Genomic DNA, 19,185 nt, shown 5'->3' with positions numbered 1-19,185 from the left:
CAAAGCTAAGGGAGCGAGCACGTTGTTTTGATAGCATCATAGTCTGAGCTAACTAGCTAGCTATTGGCTAAAGAAAATATCTTTTTGTTTTTGTTGTGATAAGCTATCAAAATGGGTATTATGTGTTATCACCTGCAAACATTACAAGAAGCAAGATGTAAGATTTTGACTGGGGATCTTTTTTCCTGGGGGCCTTATCTAGAAATTCTTAACAGTGTTAAAGACTGTAAAATGTTTTTGTTAATTCAAAACTAACTGAAGAACAGGATTCAAATTGGAAATTTAACCAGTCTTGTTTTACGTCAACCTAATTAGAGAATGTGACTACCACTTTTGCAGGATCATGTAGCAGAGAAATGCGAGCCTTCTTAGAAAGGCCGCGTCTCCATGGCAACAACACTACACAACCGGTCAGAGCAGGAAGCACGGGAGATGCTGTCACCACCATTAGCAGACTTGCACTAGAATCTGCATTTTAAAAGGGGGCAAAATGCACAGGAAGAAAGTCATCAAAGTTAAAAAGACCAAAATCAGGTAAGTGTGCACATGTTTTTTGTTTTCACCAGAATTTCACTGCAAAATTTCACCACTACTCAACCGTTTCCATTCAGGAGAGGGAAGAAGAGCGGAAAACGAGAGCCCAAATTGGGTGAAGACCTAGATTTGGAGAATGCAAAAGCTAATGTTTCCCTCTGGGAGCTAAAACTCAAACTAACTGAGCAAACTCTCACGGAATATCGTGAGCGCTGCGGCCATTTGGCGCGCGTCAACGACGAACTCAGCAACAAGCTAGCACGCGCCGAGCGGGAAATCCTTGAAAGCACCGCCCACTGGGAGAAGCGGGATGCCGCCAAAGACGAAAAGGTGCATAACCGATATAGGGACACTACAGGAAGGCTTATAACGTTCTCCCAATGTGTCATCTGTTTCTCACAGATGAATGTGCTTCATGATATGCTCAAAAATCAAGAGGCGCTAGCTATTGAGGAGCAAAACAAACTGGTGAGTGCCTATGTTGCTAAAAGCTAATGAATTTGTTGCTAAATGCCGCTTCCATTACTCAAACACTGGCCATATGAGCAAAAAAAGAAAAAGAAAAATGGAATGTTTAAATCTGAATTCGTTTGGACAAGACCCACAGTACTTTTGCCGCTAAAAATTTAGGCTCTGCTCTTGTGACGGTGAAACAAATTTTATCATTTAAAAGGGGCAGGGCCTGTTTTACAGTTGGATGATAGAGTCACTAGACTGCAAAAAAAAAGAAAAGAAAAAACACTTTTCAAAATTGATAAGCAAATTCTCATAACACCACGGAGTGTTGACGCACTTCTGGAAAAATGTAAACATGATCTCATTTAAACACATACTGTATCAACCAAGTATTTGCTCAAGGTGTGTTAAAAAGGTGATTGTAAGGAATGTTAATGGTATGAAGGATGGCTGCGTGTCACTATTTGTAGAATCAGGTGGACAACTTCTGTATCGAGAGTGGAAGGTTTGCGACGGATTGGAGGAGTTGAGCAAACTTGCTTAACAAAGGCAGATCGATGTTTTTTTTTTTTTTGTTGAAACTCAAAACTTTGCTTGGGAAGGTAATCAAAGGCATAACGGGAGAGGCTTTCTTCAAAACAAGTTAGACCGAGCAAATACCCTTTGCTACTTGTTGTTTGACTCAGATTGTGTTCTTTGTATCCAGTCTCTCTTATTAATAACTCTCACCCAATAGCTCTATGGGAAAAATGTTTTGTTTTTTGCATTTAGCTTATAAATACCTATTTGTAAGTTCATTATACTATACTTGCATGTACTTAATTAATACCACTTACATTTAAGATTCTTTTTTGGATTGTTGGTATGTATTTTTTATAAAAATAAGTGCTAAAGTAGAATAACAATTTGCTACATTTAGAAAGAAAAACACAAAGTTGGCATAAATGGCAGGGGCATGACTACAACAACCACAATGAAAAAGTCCTGCTGCTTTACCGGTCTTAAATCAGCATAGCAGGTTAGCTAAACAGCTCCAACTTAAACCCATTGTACAGCAATGCTTTGCTGTGTTGACATTTATTGTGTTAGACCAAACGAAACAAAGCAGTCATAAAGCTAAAGCAAACTCATATTCCCACTAGAGGATCCATTTTTATTTTTAACTTGGCGTGAATGCACAATTTCAAAGTGCCTAGCGGGAAAAGGATGGTGACAAGTGTGTTCACTAAACCTTCAATGTCACTTATGTGGAGCGGTGGGCTCTAAGCCTGAATACAGAAATACACTAAACCAGACAATATTTGTTCCTTAAAATTGTTCATTTATCCCCAAAGGTCTCTCTTCATTCCATTTCTATTGGCTACTCTGCTTCCAGCAGTGTATTTTAAACAGACAGACAGATAAATATATTTTTGTATTTTTTTGTCCAATTAGATTTTGGCCTTTCTGTGGTGCCATGTCAATCTGTCCAGAGCCTTCAAAATTAGCACAGCTGGCATGTATTCAAGTATACGTGCAACAAAAACTTGCTTCAAACCAATTTGAAATTAGTACTGACAAGATCAACACGCTTTCCTTCGAGGATTTTAGCATTTTTCCTCGTCAATGTACTGTATGTGGCACAGTTACATGCTGTTATATTGCAGTTTTTTTAAGTGATGGTTTGCACAATGTTTTCTATAATTGTCATCTGTTTGCCCATCTCATCCTCATCTTGAAGTCTTCTTTGAAGCTACATGGCATGCACAAAGTAGATTCATTTTACCAATCCTGTGCACGGATTTTTCCTATCGTTAAGATTGAGCGATCAGGCAGACTTGACACAATTTCGAGCAACTTCACAAGACAACAAAGCAACATCGGCTTGCATCTGTTTTCCATCTTGCAGCCTTGACTTCATGCTAATAAAATGGCGGCGGAAAATGAGGCGCAGTCTGGAAACAAATCGTTTTAGACATGCATGCGACTGTCACGTATGTCAGAAAATTAAATATTATGTGGTCGACTCCAAAGATGCTGCTTACAAGCATTTTTGGGCAATCAAAATTTTCCCTATCAAAACAGGCGTCTGACTGAGGGCTTAGACAGCATAAATACAGAATTTTGATGAATTCAACCAGACAATTACAGTAAAAAAGGATTTTGCAAATGATGCTACCGCATAACTTGTGGAATACTCGGATGTGAAGCTGACATTTTTTTTTTTTTAAGACAGCAGTCTATATTTTATTCGTGGATTGATGTGCTAATATAAGCAAAAAGTCTATGAAAAGAAGATTGATTTGGCCCAAAGATGTAATCAAATGGCTGATAACCTCTCATTTAGTCATCATGAACATGTTTGTGGGTGCATGTTTTACCAGCCTCTTGTGATTTTGGTCACTGTGTCACATTTTTTGTATATATTATTGGTTTCTCTGGTGGCATCTTGAGGGATGTTCTTCAACTGATATGACCTTAAGATGGCAAAATGCAAACAAGGAGGGATCTAGTACTGAGCTCTTGTTCATGAACCTCTCACCCAAAGATAGATTAAATAGTATAGTAGGGAAGGATGATCATAATTTAGACACGCAACTTGTCTGATACTTTCCACAGGTTGAGCATTACACCCTTGAAATCAGTGAGATAAAGGAGCTGTACAGAAAGCGAGCCGGTGAATTTGAGACGATACAAGCTGGAATGAGGACCATTGAAGAGTTCCAGACGAGAAAAGCTCAATTGGAGCAGGAGCTCAAGGATGTGCGTAACTCTTTAGTTCCTCGTGTCTCATGGCTTTGACACATAAGTATGCTAACTACGTTACAGATCAAAAAGAATACGGAGCTCGCTGAGAAGGAACACACGGAAAACCGCAATAAGATGGAGTATAGATTCTTCACAGAAAAGGTATCTTGAGACGTGTTCAATGAGGTTGTGATTGCATTCAGACAGTTGGAATGACCAAATTTAAACGAATTGTACTGTGGAGGCTGAAGCCCTTCACACGTTGTTTACATTTTTGGGGGGATAGCTAACTTTTTGCATGTATCTCATTCCACATAAATCATACAATTCTCATTCTGATTTTGACATGATTCCAAAAATTGACACCAATGGTGCTAGTATTTTTCCTCATTTGAAGTATTGTTTTTTCCAAATTCAACATTTTTAAGTTTTTCACATTAGTGACTATATCATTCATTCCAATGGCATATTTTACATTAGTTACATGGTTCAAATTTCACATCATTCCATTTTGTATGCCTTTTTTTTTTTTTACAAGCACCTCTTTCCACATAATTCTTATCACGCTGATTTCAACATACGGTACTCCAAAAATTCACGCTCAGAGTAGTATTTGTCTTATTCCACTTAAACAGCTTGGTTTTTCTCAAATTCAACAATCATGACCCCAAAAATGATCTACCCATCCCAATGAAGTCAGGTTTCCACTCACTATCATTCATTCATCCTAATGTCATGTTCAACGTTACATATTTACATTAATCAAATTTAACACATTCCATTTTTTTCCTGTTCACTTCACTTTTTTTCCCACATGCATCGCTTTCCACATATTTCATCAGATTCTCATTATGTTGATTTCGACATATTACAAAAATTCACGCAAAGGAGTCTAGTATTTGTCATTCCGAATACAGATGTTTTTTTTCCAAAATTCAACAGTTTTCATACAAATAATTTATCCTCAATCTGTTCCCCTCGCTAGTTATCATCCATTCCATTGGCGCATACAGATTTAGAGCATTCACAATTGAAATTTTAAACATTCAGCTCATTCAATTAACTGTGGGAACCATTTTCAACTTATCTAAAACTGAACATTTTCACAAAAGGTTTCTGCAGTAACATCACTATTCATTCTCAACAAATTCAACAAAACAGATTCACATGATTCCCATTACAAATTCAAAATCTTAAAGCTTACTCACTTCACCTTAGAAATTATTTTTAAAATTGTGAAATATATGGCCAGCAAAAAGTTAATTCCAAATATAATCAGATAAACATTTATCACATTCAATTCACATCAATTTATTTCTTTAGAAATAACTCCATGGTTTTTAAAACATAATTCTACACCATTCAAAACCCTTCCTCATTTAAATATTGTTTAATTCAGCATTTCACCCATCACATGCAATTCCTCCAGAAATTGCACGTCTCTCATTCTGAAATCTGTATAACTTGTGTTGAATGTGGGTCATGGGAAGTGTGATTCAAAGTTTTCAGACATTTCATTCCACTAAGTCAAAACCTCACTCAAACTTAAAGGTACTGAAGCATAAACTTTCTCGTAGGCTCGCTTGGAGAGGGATGCTGAGGAAATGATAGCACAGGTGGAGGAGCAAGCCCACCATGAAGCCATTTTGTGAGTGCACCCACTGATGGCCTAATTTTACTCTTTTACTGCATGTTCAGAACCAAAGAACAACTATTTGGCCTTATAAATATATAATTTAGAATTGTGTGTAGTCTCTGAGCCGCATTGGTTAGACATGTGCTCGATAGTGGACTTAGGTAGCCAACAATCACATCCCACACATCCCAGAGAGGCCTTCGGGGAGGAGAGTGTGAGGCCCACTTTGGTCAGTTTGGTCAATGAGCTAACACTTGACCCAATAAAAAAAAATCATCTGCAAAAACGGTCTTTACCTATTATGCTGTATATCAAGTTCAAACATTGTTTAATAAGTTTGAATTTAATACGAGTCCCGCTCATTATCTCAGCCAGGCATGGGATTAAACAGAAATGGCATCAACATTTCAAAACTGAGCCCAAAAAATGACAAGCTCCGAAAAAAAGAGCAGAAAAGGAGCATCGAATGTGAGCTAACGTTTAGAAAGTCTGTGTCTAACGAACAGAAATCTTTGGATTTACTCAATGTAGAAAAAACAAGCAAGTCGGACTAAAGACAACCACGGTATAAACTATATAAAGCCTTTAAAGAAATGAATAATGCATCACAGTATCCTCCCGTTCAAAGGTTTTCTCCGAATGAATAATTATTGGGCTAACTTGTTTGCACTGGCGGCCCTTCAGACAGCTGGACGACGCCTCGCGCTGTGTGTTCAAGGAAAACGTCCGTCTCAACGAGACACTCAAACACCACATGAAGGAGGCAGACGAGCTGCACAAATTGGCAAACTCCTTGGCGAAGGAAAACACGTCCCTGGCACTGGACAAGGTAACATTTGGGGCCAAAGGACACAAAACAGCATGGCTGCTATTATTAGGCAACGCAAAGAAATAAAGACTACTCATTTTTCCAATCGCGGGAGTTATGAAATGTCTAATTCAAGCGACTTCTCTGCTTGTTGTTTGCTTGTTCTGCTACTGTGTATTTAGAACGTAGCCTCTCTCGATACTCTGTGGTTGCGGTGAGTTTCCACCAGCCTACAGGTTCAGCGGTTTCTCCTAATACAAATAAATATTGGCTGCATTCACGTACGTCTCCGAGATCATGACAGTAAATTGTTGGAAATCGAACCCCGCTCGGCACGGGGAATAATTCCCTATTTGTTTTCCCGCCCACGCCCACAATAAGTCAATGATAGTAAGCTTTTGGATGAATGGTCGGGACGAACCGAAAATGCACTCTAAATGTCGCTGGTGAACTTAATGTAACCTTCTCTAAACTTGTCAATTACATTAAACTGTCCGTTGCACTACACTTGCTGATGACGCCATGTGACATTTCAAGCTCAGTGGTCACTTCCATCTAACAATTTAGTGTTGTATACCTAACAACGGCAGGGTGCTGTTGGTCAAATAGTGATGCGAGTACCACTGGGGCTATGTGTAGGCACTTCAGAGGTTATGTAAGATTTTAACAGGGTGTCTGCAAGTAAGCAAATCTAATTCCATGATGTGACAGAAACATTCTCGTTTTCAATTAAAGAGCTAATTATTTGAAACATGAAGCGACTTGTTAAATTGAGTTTTTGTGACTCCTTTGCAAAATACATGCCTTTCTTTTGAAAAGAACTTTACAAATGCACATCTTCCTGTTGATTTCATGATATAAAGCAAGCGAAAAAAAAAAGATGCTAAATGATTTATCGTTTGAAGTGGTGAATAAGCGCGGAGATAGCACTGTAAATGTAGTTCAAATGTTTATCAAACCAGACACAGATGCCGCAGCATTGTTTTTAAATTCTTTTTTTTTTTCATCCAAAAATTCTTGTGCTGGTCGAAGATACTTGGCGGACAAAAATACAAGGGATATGTCACTGAAAGACCGTTGAGAACCACTGATTATAGTGTGCCATTTAAATACCAATTGTGATTGAACCAGAAAATAGATCTGTCAATATGAATCGGCGAGATGTCTATTGGCTGATCCCTGGATTCAACTTCTCTTCGTAATTTTGCTTTTCATATCCTTGGTGCACAAACAAGCTGTGTGTAAAGTACTGAAAAAAAAAAAAAAACAGATGGCATTCAGAAGAATAGTAAAGGCCAAATTAAATTCAACTGTAATGTTTATAGTAGTGCACGTCATGAGACTTAAGGGCAAAAATAGAGCTTAATTAGGATATGTATTTCAGCTACTGAACTTATCTCTTTAAATCTCACCTAAAAATGGTGTTAGAGTTTAGCTTAGCAAAGGGCTTTGCTATGGCCAGCTACATTTATGTCGTTGTGACTATTAGCCTTGGGTGCAGTTGTAGATGGGTGCTTTGCATTTATGTGGGAGGCTAAATCTGAGCTGCTTCGGTAGTATGCAAAGTCTTTCTTACAAAGAATACATATCACTCTACCTTTAATCTAAGGTTCTGTCAGTGTTTTTTTAAGTAAAATTACCATTCATCAGACCAACAAAAACAACTCTTACATGCTCTTCCGTTTTCACAGTTTTCTTCTGCTCCTCAATTTTCCCTCCCGACCACAATTAAATTAGAGTTTGGATTAACGAGATTTTTTTTTTAAGACTATGCCTGTAACTGATCGCGATTCATCTGACACCCCAAGGTTATAGTGTACTTTATCATCCTGAAGCTTTCCCCCAAAAGATCAATCTCCCTTGCTTTTTGTGAGTAATATATATTTGGACATATATTAAAAGAACTGTCTTGTGTCCACTCCTCCAGAAGACACTTGAGATGCTGGCAAAGAAAACCGCAGCCCAGTTGGTGTCCCAAAAAGAAGAGCTGACCCAAATGAGAGAAAAGATAGCTTCCCTGGAGCGGACTCTGGAACATAAAACGGATGAACAAGAACGTAGGGAGGAGATGATGCTGCTCAGTACCAAGGCGGGCGAGGCCCAGTTAGAGAAGCTTCAGAATGTCCTCTCCATTCGAGACAAGGAACTGAAGCACATCAAGAAGATGGCTGGCGCTATCATGGAACAGCGCTCGGAGCTGGAGCTCTTCTTCCATGAAGCCCTGGCGCAGGTGAGGGAACATATAGCGGCCACTCGGCTTCAGTACAAGAAGGAAGCCCAGCAGGCTTATCGCTGGGCACTCAAACAAGCCACCGCAGGAAGGATCAAGTTCCCGCCCATCCGCACCTTCCAGAACACTCCATATAGCACCAACTCCATCTACTCTGACATGGAGGAGGCCGCTCAGTGGTATGTCATCATTCATTTCTGTGAGATGATTCTTCATCAGTCATCGCTGAATTTCACTTCTCTTTTAGGACACATAGACCAGGAAGTAAAGTGGAAATTTCAGATCTCACTTGGGAGCAAAAGGAACAAGTCCTCCGTCTCCTGTTTGCTAAAATGAATAGACGAAGGCCAAGGTAAACTCATTCCCTTATTTATCACTTGGACCTTAAGCCAAAATTCAAGCAAAGTGCTCGTACATTAGCTGAGGCCAAACTTTTCGTGAGCCCTCCCTTTTTTTAATGTTTTTAACAGTCATTTTCTCTGCTTAAGAGGATACCATAAAACATCACTTCGGCTTCGACCAATTTTCTTTTCCATTGCGCTTCTTAAAAAGAGTAAAGAAAAGAGTCTGGGCACAATAGCAAAAATAGAAACAAACATCTGGTCACGTCAATGTGCTTTCAGGCTATTGGCTCCTCCTCACGTGCACGCTTAAAGTTTATTTAGTCCTTTGAACATATGTGGTCAGAGAGCAGCTGGAAACATGATTTGAGAGGGACCGCTCAGCGTATCTGGATGTATGGCTAGAGATCACACAAGCACTTAGTCGGCTGGAATAGCAGAACATCTTTGGGTTCATGGTTCTCATATGGACAAAGACAACCAATGCATAACACAAAGCATCGCGCTTGGGCTTCAACTGCAAATCTTCCTTCCCTCGACAGGAGAGCCAACAATCCGGTGGCTTCCTCGTCCGACAGTCACGTCGCTGGGTAAGACACCAAATGAAACGTTCCGGAAATAAAAGTTGTACCTCATCCATGCAATTACAAAGCCTGCGCAGATTTACTGAGCCCCGCATTCCATGTTTAGCTGCAAAAGACGCTGCGCTGTGAGAACACAAGTGATGAATGCATTACATTTCTGTATGTGTAATGATAATGGATTCCTTCTGAATTAGAGAGGAGCTCTGCGCCCTGTCAACATTCATTACTCAGATGCCTGATTCCCTGCTACCCGCCAACACCAACGGCCTGGCGGAGAGACGCATGACTTGACCTCCGTGTGGCTTGGTTGTCCATCGTTAACCTTCCGATTGGTTGTTTTTAAATGCATTAACGCAATTGTAATGCGTGTTGTTTGTTTTTCATCTTACAATATTTTCATCTGTAACATTCAGACTCGTTCTGTTGATTTTTGAACTTTGCAAGACAACGCCTTTTAGAATGACTGTGACTTTGCCTGGACGAAATCATTGACCTCGTGAATGTTTTTTCTAAATTAGTAGTTCTCAAACGGGGGTACGACTACCGCTGTGGGTACGTGAAGTCACTTCAGGGCATACAGAAGATTTGAACAGAGTTCATGCAGGTATTACCAATCTAATTTAATTCTTTTCAACGTCTTTCTTAGAAACAGTTAATTGTTCCTTTTAAATTAAGAATAAATTGATACTGTGAGTTAGCTTGTTGCTATGTTGCTTTATATGTCTTTGTGAAATATTGCCTTTGTTTTGTTAAGTTCTATCCAGAAGTGCAATGTCATTATGATGGAATTTGCCAGCAGATGAGCCAGGAATAAAACAGAGGATATTACAGAATCTATATTCTGGACTTGCTGATCTCTGGGGGCAAGTGAAGGCACTTTAAGGGGGTACATCAAGAATCCCAGCAGGTAGCAGGTATAAATCTAATGTATTAATTTATTGTACTTAATTCATTGGACAGCCCTTTGGTTGACTATGGTCTTTTCAAATGTGCTTTATGAATAAAATTTGACTTGTGTATTCTTTTTAATGCCTTGACAGAAACGGTTTGGAATATGAAGCAACTTATTGCTAAATTGTGTAACTGGTGACTCCATTGGAAAACTTATACCTTTACTGTATTTTTTTTTGTTAAGTTTTATTCGGACGCGCATTATCATTTTCATTATCATTGCAATTTTCCTGCAGTTTAGCCAGTGATAAAACAGATGACGTTACATTGTCTCTCTTCTGGCTTTGCTGAACAAATTACATCCATAAAATCAGAAATGAATGGCACAGGATTTTTTTTTTCCCCATCCAAAAATTTACACTGGTTAGGGGGTATATGGTTGAAAAAAATATGTCATGGTAGGTTACAGCACTACAACAGTCGGAAAAAAAAAGTCATCGCAAGGATGCAGGCGTGCATGCCATTTTATTACATTTTTGACTCTTACATACATACATGCTTTCATTTTTTTTAAGCACATATCATATACAGTAGCTAAACTTTATTTTTAGCTGGGCACATACTGGTAGTTGCCCCACTGCCAATTGTGACCTGGCTATTATTTTGAGAAAATGTAGATCCTTGCATCCTCCTGCATCAACACTATACGGAACCTCACCTGCCTGTCAGACCTCTACTGGAATCTTCCATCACATCACGCTACTGCCCACTGTGAAACTGGCCAGCGGCCAACACTGTCTACTTTTCCTATGACATGCCAGTTTAGAAAGTGCAGGGGCATTTGGGAGGGATGTTGGGGGTTACAGAAATTGCATAAAAATATGACTATTGGCAAATATGTACATTGTTTTTTCTGGCAAATATTATTATTTATTAATTATTTCCTGCGGTTGTAATGGCCAGGAGTCCCATTGCGCTTGTTCAAGTTCTGTCAGCAGGTAGGTGGATAATATCGACTGGTGTGTGTCGATAAATTTATGGCATGCCTCCGAATTAGTATAAAGTACCTTTTAGTCACAATTTTTCTGAGATGATTCAAGGTCCTGTAATCACTATGGGTTGTTTAGCGTCCCATTGTTGGCATGGTAACAGCGGGACTCTTAAGTGTGGCATCCTCAGCTTTCCACTGCGAAGTGATGGTTTTGATCTGTGTGTAGAATTGGATGCCCTGAACACAAATAAAGAATACCATTTTTTTTTTCTTTTTTAAGGGGGGAATTTGTTTTGCTTTCCAGGGTCGGAAAATAATTAGAGTATTTGCCTACTTGTTTTCCATAGAAGTTCATGTCGCCTCTGAATGATCCTCTCGATCCAGTGAAGGAAAACATAGGCAAAGGCACGGGAATGGGAACATTGACTCCGACCTGCAAAAAAAAAAAAAAAAAAACAACAACAACAACTGTGCTTTACCAACAATTCCATGTTTGGGAGCTTTATAAAAATCCCCCGAGGACTAAATTGCAGGGACCAGCACCAACACAAAGATTACTTGTGGCTTAAATTTACAGTTTTGCAATCTAAGCAGTGAGAGGGAAAAGAGGGGTAAGAAAAAAAAAAAAACGTTGTTACAAGTGTAAGAGAGACATGGCACGGTTGGTTAGAATGTTCAAGAAGGCACAAATAGGTTTAGAAACCATGGATTTTTGGCAAAGAGGATTGTGGGGAAGAATGTTTGTTTGTTGGAAAGGAGAGGGGCACATGGCCTGCACAGCATTCCCCGACATGTGAACAGCAAACACAAGCACGACTGGGCTCCACCGTCAAACAAACACAGTGACGCCTGGCCGTGCTTAAACAAGACCCTCGGAATCCCTCCATCTTTAATAGAACATGCCCATGTTTTGATTGAACTTGTCTAGATTCTGGTTAGCGTGGAAAAAGGATCGTTTTTAACACGAGGCGCTTCCGATCGAAAATAGAATGGCATCCAAGCTCACCTGGCCCACGTCCACCTCGTGAGTGTATTTGCGAGCTGTGGCGCCGTTCGTAGTGAAAATGGCGGTACCGTTCCCGTAGGGATTGCCATTGACCAAATGGATGGCGTCATCTAGAGTGTCGGCCTCAAGGACAACCAGCACGGGTCCGAAAATCTCCTCTGTGTAGCACTTCATCTGAGGCTGTGAAGGCAACAAGAAGCTTCAAGCCCTGGCTCAAAAAATAATTGAGAAACTAAACAGTTGGGCCATATAATAGAGCTGTCAGATTACCATTAAGATTAATTTTAGTTGTTTAGTTAAAAAAAAAATCATTATTGTTTTGTGGGTTTTTGGATGGGATTGACAGCAATCAATTTGACCATAGTTTTGGGGACCAACTGCAATTTGGTCATATTTTGGGTCATTCTTTAGGGTGAAAATTGCATCAGAATTGACCCAATTGGGTCAAACAAAAAATTTGGCTCTACACGAGTTTGATCTCCTGCCGCGGCCCCAGAAACCGACCCCTTGGAACAAACGAATAACCCCAAAACTTGAATTGAATGAAGTGCAGTTGGCACCATTTCGACCCATATTTAAGTCATTTTCTATTCTCACGTCGAAATAAAATACATACTGTGACGTCGCCAATGACGGTGGGCCCCACAAAGTTTCCTTTCTCGTAACCCGTGACTTTAACGCGTCGCCCGTCCAGGAGCACCTTGGCGCCCTCGTCCTCCGCACTCTGGATCAGACTGCACACTCTCTGCTTGGCCTGTGGTGAGATCAGGGGCCCCACGTCTGCACCAGGTTGATCTCCTGCGCGGGCCCCGAAAACAATCGGTTATAGCATTACTTGAACGCCGGCGCTCGCGTGATGTGGTGCCGACATTCCGAAACGTTAGCCAAAAGCACGCAAATAGCATAACACAAGGGGCAGCCTGAGGAACTCCCTCAGAAATTGTAGATGAGGGTTTCCTGTGCGTCACAAGGGTGAAAATCTTTCTCAGGAATAGTTATGCTTGGTCAAAAGACCTTCAAGGAAACCAGTGGCTCTGCATAGAGTTGAACCTGGAGGGTACCTGCATTGACACGCAGAGCCTTGGCACGCTCCACGAGCTCAGGCAGCCAGTCGCGAGCTTGGCCCACCAGGATGGCCGTGGACAGAGCCATGCAGCGCTGACCGGCGGCCCCAAAAGCGGCCCCCACCAGCTGGTTTAGCGTGTTCTCCTTGTTGGCGTCGGGCATCACCACACCGTGGTTCTTGGCTCCCTACAAGTACATGAAAGCGGATTTTCAGATTTAGGATAGAGCAGATGGTGCGGAAGACAAGTGTACAGTTCTGTGATAAGGACTTTGGACGCAGCCAGTGTTTTTCTAAGCAGATGTGTAATTTTTGAACGTTTAAGAAGCACTGTTATAAGTAAAATTGATCATTATTAACAGTTACAAAGGGGGATTGAGAATTTACGCACTGCTCATGCTCACCTTTGACTTGGGTGCAGGGTTAACAGACTAATAATGATACCTAGAGGTGATTTATGGGTACACCTACTAAGCTTATTTAGCCGTTTTCAGCCGTAAAAAGTTCATATTTTGTCAATGATTGTATTCATAGATTATTTTTCAAGTGCGGTTCATACATTCAAAACACATTTTCCCACTTGCTGTCATCTGAAAATGACATCATATGAGTTCAACGCTCAGGTACTGTAAAAACCAAATGGATCCCCCGTTTTCTGCACTCTAATAATAGTTGGGTTAAACATAACCGAATTATGGGTCAGAAAAAGGCCAAGCCAATATTTGGAGTACTGTAATCTGACCCAACTTTCTTGGGTGTTTTGAACAAAACAATCCCCAAAAATGATTGTTTTGAACAAGACAATCTGAAAAATTGGGTTGTTTTGGATAAGACCCAGAAAGTTGGATCAAATTGATCCAAATATCAAATCAGTCCTTTTTTTCACCCATATTTGGCTTATTCTTGACCCAACTGTATTTAGTGTTTGCAAGCTGAGTAGTGATTGGTTGTTACCTGAGCGCCGAGAACATGTGATGTGATTTCAGTGTTTTTTTTATAATTTATTGTACATGAAAAAAAAAAGGCTTTTAAATAACTATGAACAAAATACTAACTTTTTCATGCTAAACATGTATTTATGTAGGAACCTTTTTTGTAAATTCAATGTGTATAGAAATGACATTTAAAGGGATACTGTGTAATTTTTCTCATGTGCCTGTGAAAGCTTCAGCGGCATTATGGTAAATGCAGCACCTCCTGCTGTCCGTAGCTCTAATAGACATGGCGACCTCCGGAGGAGTGCCACCCCCCATATAATATCATTTAATGATAACTACACCTACTATTGTATTTAAAACATACTGTTGGTTGTTCAAAACACATTTATTTGAAAGTTTTTGAAATTTATAATCATTTAATTTAGTAGTTTTTCATGGAAAACGGTCTAAATCTTATACAGTGTCACTTTAAAGGTGTGTTACTAAAATTGTGTTGGGCAGCCAGATCCTCTCCAATTTTACAGCATCTTCAAATGATGTTTCTCATCACACTTGTTATCACTGTGGTGGCATCACAAAAAAATTGCGGGGTTAAGCATTCAAGTTTTGTCTGACATTTGCAGCATAAATGTGATTTTGACTCAACTCCAACTCTAGAGGTTACTCTGGGCCTGTGTCATAATTTTGCTTGGATTGCACCCTCAGTTTTATGAATGGCTCTGAGGTGAATTTAACTACATGCTTTGCAAGAACAACTTTGCACTTAACACTTGTACCTTTGCTTTTTCTTCTTGTCATCTGACTGATTTGTAATTATGTTCTACGTTTTAAAAACATACATACTACTCTATCTATGTACAGTCATTATCGCACTCTTAAATGCTTTAGACGTACTTACACAGTGCTACATAATTTTAAGGAATTGCATGCAGCATTCTTGAACCCCTCAGTACTGGTGCGAGTAGCAACTAGAACAATCTTTGTCTAAGGCTGCCATCTAGTGTTCATTTTAAAAATTGCGTCGTCAAGCGTAACCACTCACCATATTAGACTGCACCCTCTTGCCATTTTTGGAGCCCCTCTCATAGATGTATTCGCCCGCCTGATTGGAGCCAACGAAGCTGATGGCTTTGATGGTCGGATGGTCACAAATAAAGTTCACAGCTGCAGCAGGAAGAATGGAAATAAACTTGACACTGTGACACGAAACACTTTGCTAAACTTGGCCGTTAAAGATGAGTCATAACTAAAATGGGTCAAGTACTGTGAGTTCCTGCCACTGTGTCATACATGAAGGCACTACACTTAGCACAAATAATACAGTCATCAAGTTTAGGTATGTCACTGATAAAAGGAAACCAAATGTGTTTAAATGTTTTAAATATGTTAAGATTTAAAGAAGTTCTATTTTTAAAACTAAAATAAAAAAACAGGCAAAAATGACCCTTGTTTTAAGCTCAAAGTAGAATAACTGGATATTATGTGCTTTTTTTGTTTGTTTGCTATTTTAGAAAAAAGTACCTGGGTGACAGCGAGCCCTACGTTTCCAACCACAATCACGATCACAGTCCCAACTACATAAACTTTGGGATCATAATTTTTGGCATTGTACAAATTGGATGAATTTTTTCTGCGTGTCCTGAATTTCCTCCCGATAAGGCATGACAATGTCAATATAGAAGGGAGCTTTCTACATTTTTTGGGTGGACAAGGATTAGTTTTGCAAATAATATTTTCTGAAAGTCAAAATCTTGAAAAGATGGCAAAGGGAGAGCCAGAACATCAAAAATGGAACTTCAACATCTATAGCAGCCAATGGCATTGAATTAGCTAATGAATTATGTCAAAAACAAAATAAAATAAAATAAAAAACTCTCCATGGAATGTGCTGTATTTTTTTTTGTAACCTACTAACAGTCATCAACATTAACAAAGTCCCCAATAAACTTAATGAGGAAAATGCCTTTTTTTTAAGCTTTTTTTAATTTATTAACGGTCATCAACATTAACAAACTCACTAAAAAAAATGAGTACAATTAACATTGCGTTGGAACTGCATGGCTTGATGCATCATATAGCTTGACAGTGCTTCAAAAGAATCTTTAGCAAGGACACTGTTTTGTTTTTTTTGTGTTTTTTTTAAACCAGGTCTAGCGTGATACGTGAGCGTATTTGGTATTCAATATTTAAGCAATACAGTATACACACAGTCCTTAATAGCTTTAATGAATAAATATGAATAAAATAACTTTAATTAAATATGATTTATAAACATATAAATACTACTGCTAAAATGTCTTCCAAATACCTGTTCACATTTCTTCAACACTTTCATGAATGGGAAATCCTAAAAAAAAACATCATTCTGCAGGACAAACTTACCATCATGCTGTCCATGGATGATGTTGAGGGTTCCGTCAGGAGCGCCAGCATCCCGCAGCAGCTTGGCCAGCAGCATGGCGCACGTTGGCACCCTCTCGGAAGGTTTCAGGAGGTAGGTGTTGCCGCACACCATTCCCATGGGAAACATCCAAAGCGGGATCATGGCAGGGAAGTTGAACGGAGCGATGCCGGCACATACGCCGAGAGGCAGGCGGTATGTGTACGTGTCCATGTCCTTGGTAATTGAGGGCAGAGTTTCACCGAGCATCAGAGAGGTGATGCTGCAGGCGTGTTCCACAACCTCTGAGATTATAGAAGAAATCAACTTTACCGCAATTCATTCAGCCACAGAATTTAGATCGAGGTTGGAGATATTACAATGGGGAGAGATTTGTCTCAAAATTATTCACACAAATACGTTTGTAATGGTCGTATAGTTTTGAAATCCTCAATTATATTTGAGTTTCAAATATTTTTCAGATCAACAAATATATTTACGGTTTCAGGAGTTTTTTTTTCAAATTGACAAAAAAATATATATATTTTTACGTTTCTTTTTCAGATTTTAGGCTTGTGTCCAGATTTTAATCTTTTAATACCCAATTTTAAAGAAAAGAGAGACTGTTTGTGAATTGTGACTTGTGTGTGAATATCTTTCAACAGTTGATGTTCGTGCCATAAATAAATGTGCATCTCTGTAACTGACACATATTTGACACCTCACAAGCAGAATTTAATATTTACAAATGGTAACTCGTGATAAACACATCTACAACATTAATAAACACTGATATATCCATCAATTTTCTCCAACATACATATATACATACACACACACATACATATATATATATATATATATATATATATATATATATATATACATACATACATACATACATATATATATATTTTTTTTTTTTTGGATTGCGCATAGGGTTGCAGGTGAGCTGGTGTCTATCTCAGCATACAAAAACCATCTGAGATGAGTGAAAAGTAAAAACCTCACCTAACTGAGACCCCAAAAGACCCAAGTGAATTAGCGACAATACATAATCGCAAAATAATTTATGTCTTTATTGGACTGCCAAGTTGTTGTGTTTGTACATTACAACTTACTGCGAATACATCTTAATAAATGTAAGATTCTTTAAAAGTGTGACAATTTTCTATTTTAAAGTCACAGAGCTCACTTCTACAGGTCCTACCTAAATGTATTGGCTCCCTTGGACCTCTGGCACAAACAAAATTAGACTTTCTACTTATGCGTACAATTTATGTAAAACGGCACCAGAATTTCCTATTTTGTGACCGAAAGGTCAAAGAGAGAGATGTGCCCTTTGTTCTGAGAGGCCGGCATAACTCATTAACCATTTGTGTAATCACAAGCTAAAGCACAGACATTCACATGCACGCATGTGTTACTTACGCAATCCTCGGAATACATCCCCCTCCGCATCTGCAAGAGTTTTGCCTTGTTCCACTGTGATGGACTTAGCAAGCTCTTTCTGAGAGACAAAATGATCATCAGATCCGTTTTGACCCAAACATAAAGTCATGTTATTCAACCGTTTGCCTTACAATGTTTTCTTTGATGAGCTGCTGATAGCGCAGGAAGAGCTGCTGCCGAGCCAAGATGGAGGTCTCAGACCAGGAGCGGAAGGCCCTGGCACAGGAGTCGACAGCAGCAGACATCTCCTGCTGCGTGGCTTTGGGTACCCGGGCGATCACTTCATTGGTCGCCTGCAGTGCAGATTAACAACATGAATATTTGAGTAGTTAACATCTACTGGGGCCTTTTAGGCCTAGTACGCTGGTTGCTCCCAGGAATATATTTGCATCAATGAGACTACAAGTCTGTTGCAAAACCTGTTGTGTGGATAAATAAAATAAAAAAATAAATAATAATCATAATCTCAGACTGAAGCATTAAGATATTGATCACATGATGCCGAATACTTACAGGATTGTGAATATCGATCCATTCTGATGTGTTGGATTCAACAAACTTGCCATCTACGAACAGTTTGATGGTGGGCTGTGAGAAGAGTTTAATCGTTATTTAAATCACCTAGAACAGGTTTTATGTCAAAATGGAAACAGGGTGCAAAGCTGTAAATAGTTGTAAACTGACCTTTGTGGAGGAGTAGCACATTCGGCCAACCTTAAACAGGACCTGCTAAAAAGAAATAAATAAAATCAATTTAATGTTTTTCCAATATATATATATATATATATATATATATATATATATATATATACATATACATTGCTTATAATGATATTGGAGAGTACACAAACGAAATTAATCCTGTCTGAGAAGTGTGTAAACACGTCTAAGCCCCAATGACCTCTTGCAGTTTGTAAACACTTGGCGATGTGGCACACCCCACTCCGTCTACGACTTGACTTTTCAATCTTACCTTTGTCTTGAGTGCAGATCGTAAATGCAATGAGGCCATGGTGGAGAGTGGGATGTATGTCCACATAGGTTAACTTCCCAGCTGAGGAGCGGGTGACCTGAGGTCGACCGCGGCCAGTTTTCAATTTATGGACGTACTTGAGGATGGGTGGGGCTTAAGTAAAATGCAAGCTCAC

The 19,185-nt window shown here is 39.4% G+C and overlaps 2 protein-coding genes across 3 annotated transcripts; one reads left to right on the top strand and one right to left on the bottom strand.

Moving 5' to 3' along the window:
• The first annotated feature begins 475 nt into the window (after window positions 1-475).
• On the top strand, window positions 476-9,695 carry LOC148412920 (basal body-orientation factor 1-like). The gene is given in 10 exon segments (XM_088432903.1): window positions 476-534; window positions 612-864; window positions 937-1,002; window positions 3,589-3,879; window positions 5,295-5,365; window positions 6,038-6,182; window positions 8,089-8,570; window positions 8,639-8,743; window positions 9,275-9,322; window positions 9,511-9,695. Coding segments are annotated over 10 exon segments (1,602 nt in total). The 5' UTR covers window positions 476-490; the 3' UTR covers window positions 9,608-9,695.
• Window positions 9,696-10,708: 1,013 nt separating this feature from the next.
• aldh6a1 (aldehyde dehydrogenase 6 family, member A1) lies at window positions 10,709-19,146 on the bottom strand. Of its 2 annotated transcripts, none has more exons than XM_088433122.1 (12): window positions 19,011-19,146; window positions 18,722-18,766; window positions 18,551-18,625; window positions 18,169-18,330; window positions 18,017-18,095; window positions 16,588-16,890; window positions 15,248-15,369; window positions 13,266-13,455; window positions 12,821-13,002; window positions 12,205-12,384; window positions 11,533-11,631; window positions 10,709-11,435 (listed from the first exon to the last, which is right to left on the bottom strand). In XM_088433122.1, exons 1-12 carry the CDS (start codon window positions 19,074-19,076, stop codon window positions 11,331-11,333), a joined length of 1,608 nt encoding a protein of 535 aa, XP_088289248.1. In that variant the 5' UTR covers window positions 19,077-19,146; the 3' UTR covers window positions 10,709-11,330. The 2 variants fall into 2 exon arrangements, with proteins under 2 accessions (XP_088289248.1, XP_088289249.1); XM_088433123.1 differs by having other exon boundaries at window positions 18,722-18,763; window positions 19,011-19,133.
• Window positions 19,147-19,185: the final 39 nt, after the last annotated feature.

The sequence above is a fragment of the Hippichthys cyanospilos genome, chromosome 14 (assembly GCF_059441005.1).
Source record: "Hippichthys cyanospilos isolate Australia breed blue-spotted pipefish chromosome 14, RoL_Hcya_1.0, whole genome shotgun sequence".
Classification (NCBI taxonomy): Eukaryota; Metazoa; Chordata; class Actinopteri; order Syngnathiformes; family Syngnathidae; genus Hippichthys; species Hippichthys cyanospilos.
The sequence above is the reverse complement of the archived record's forward strand: the minus strand, read 5'-3'. Positions and strand labels throughout refer to the sequence as shown.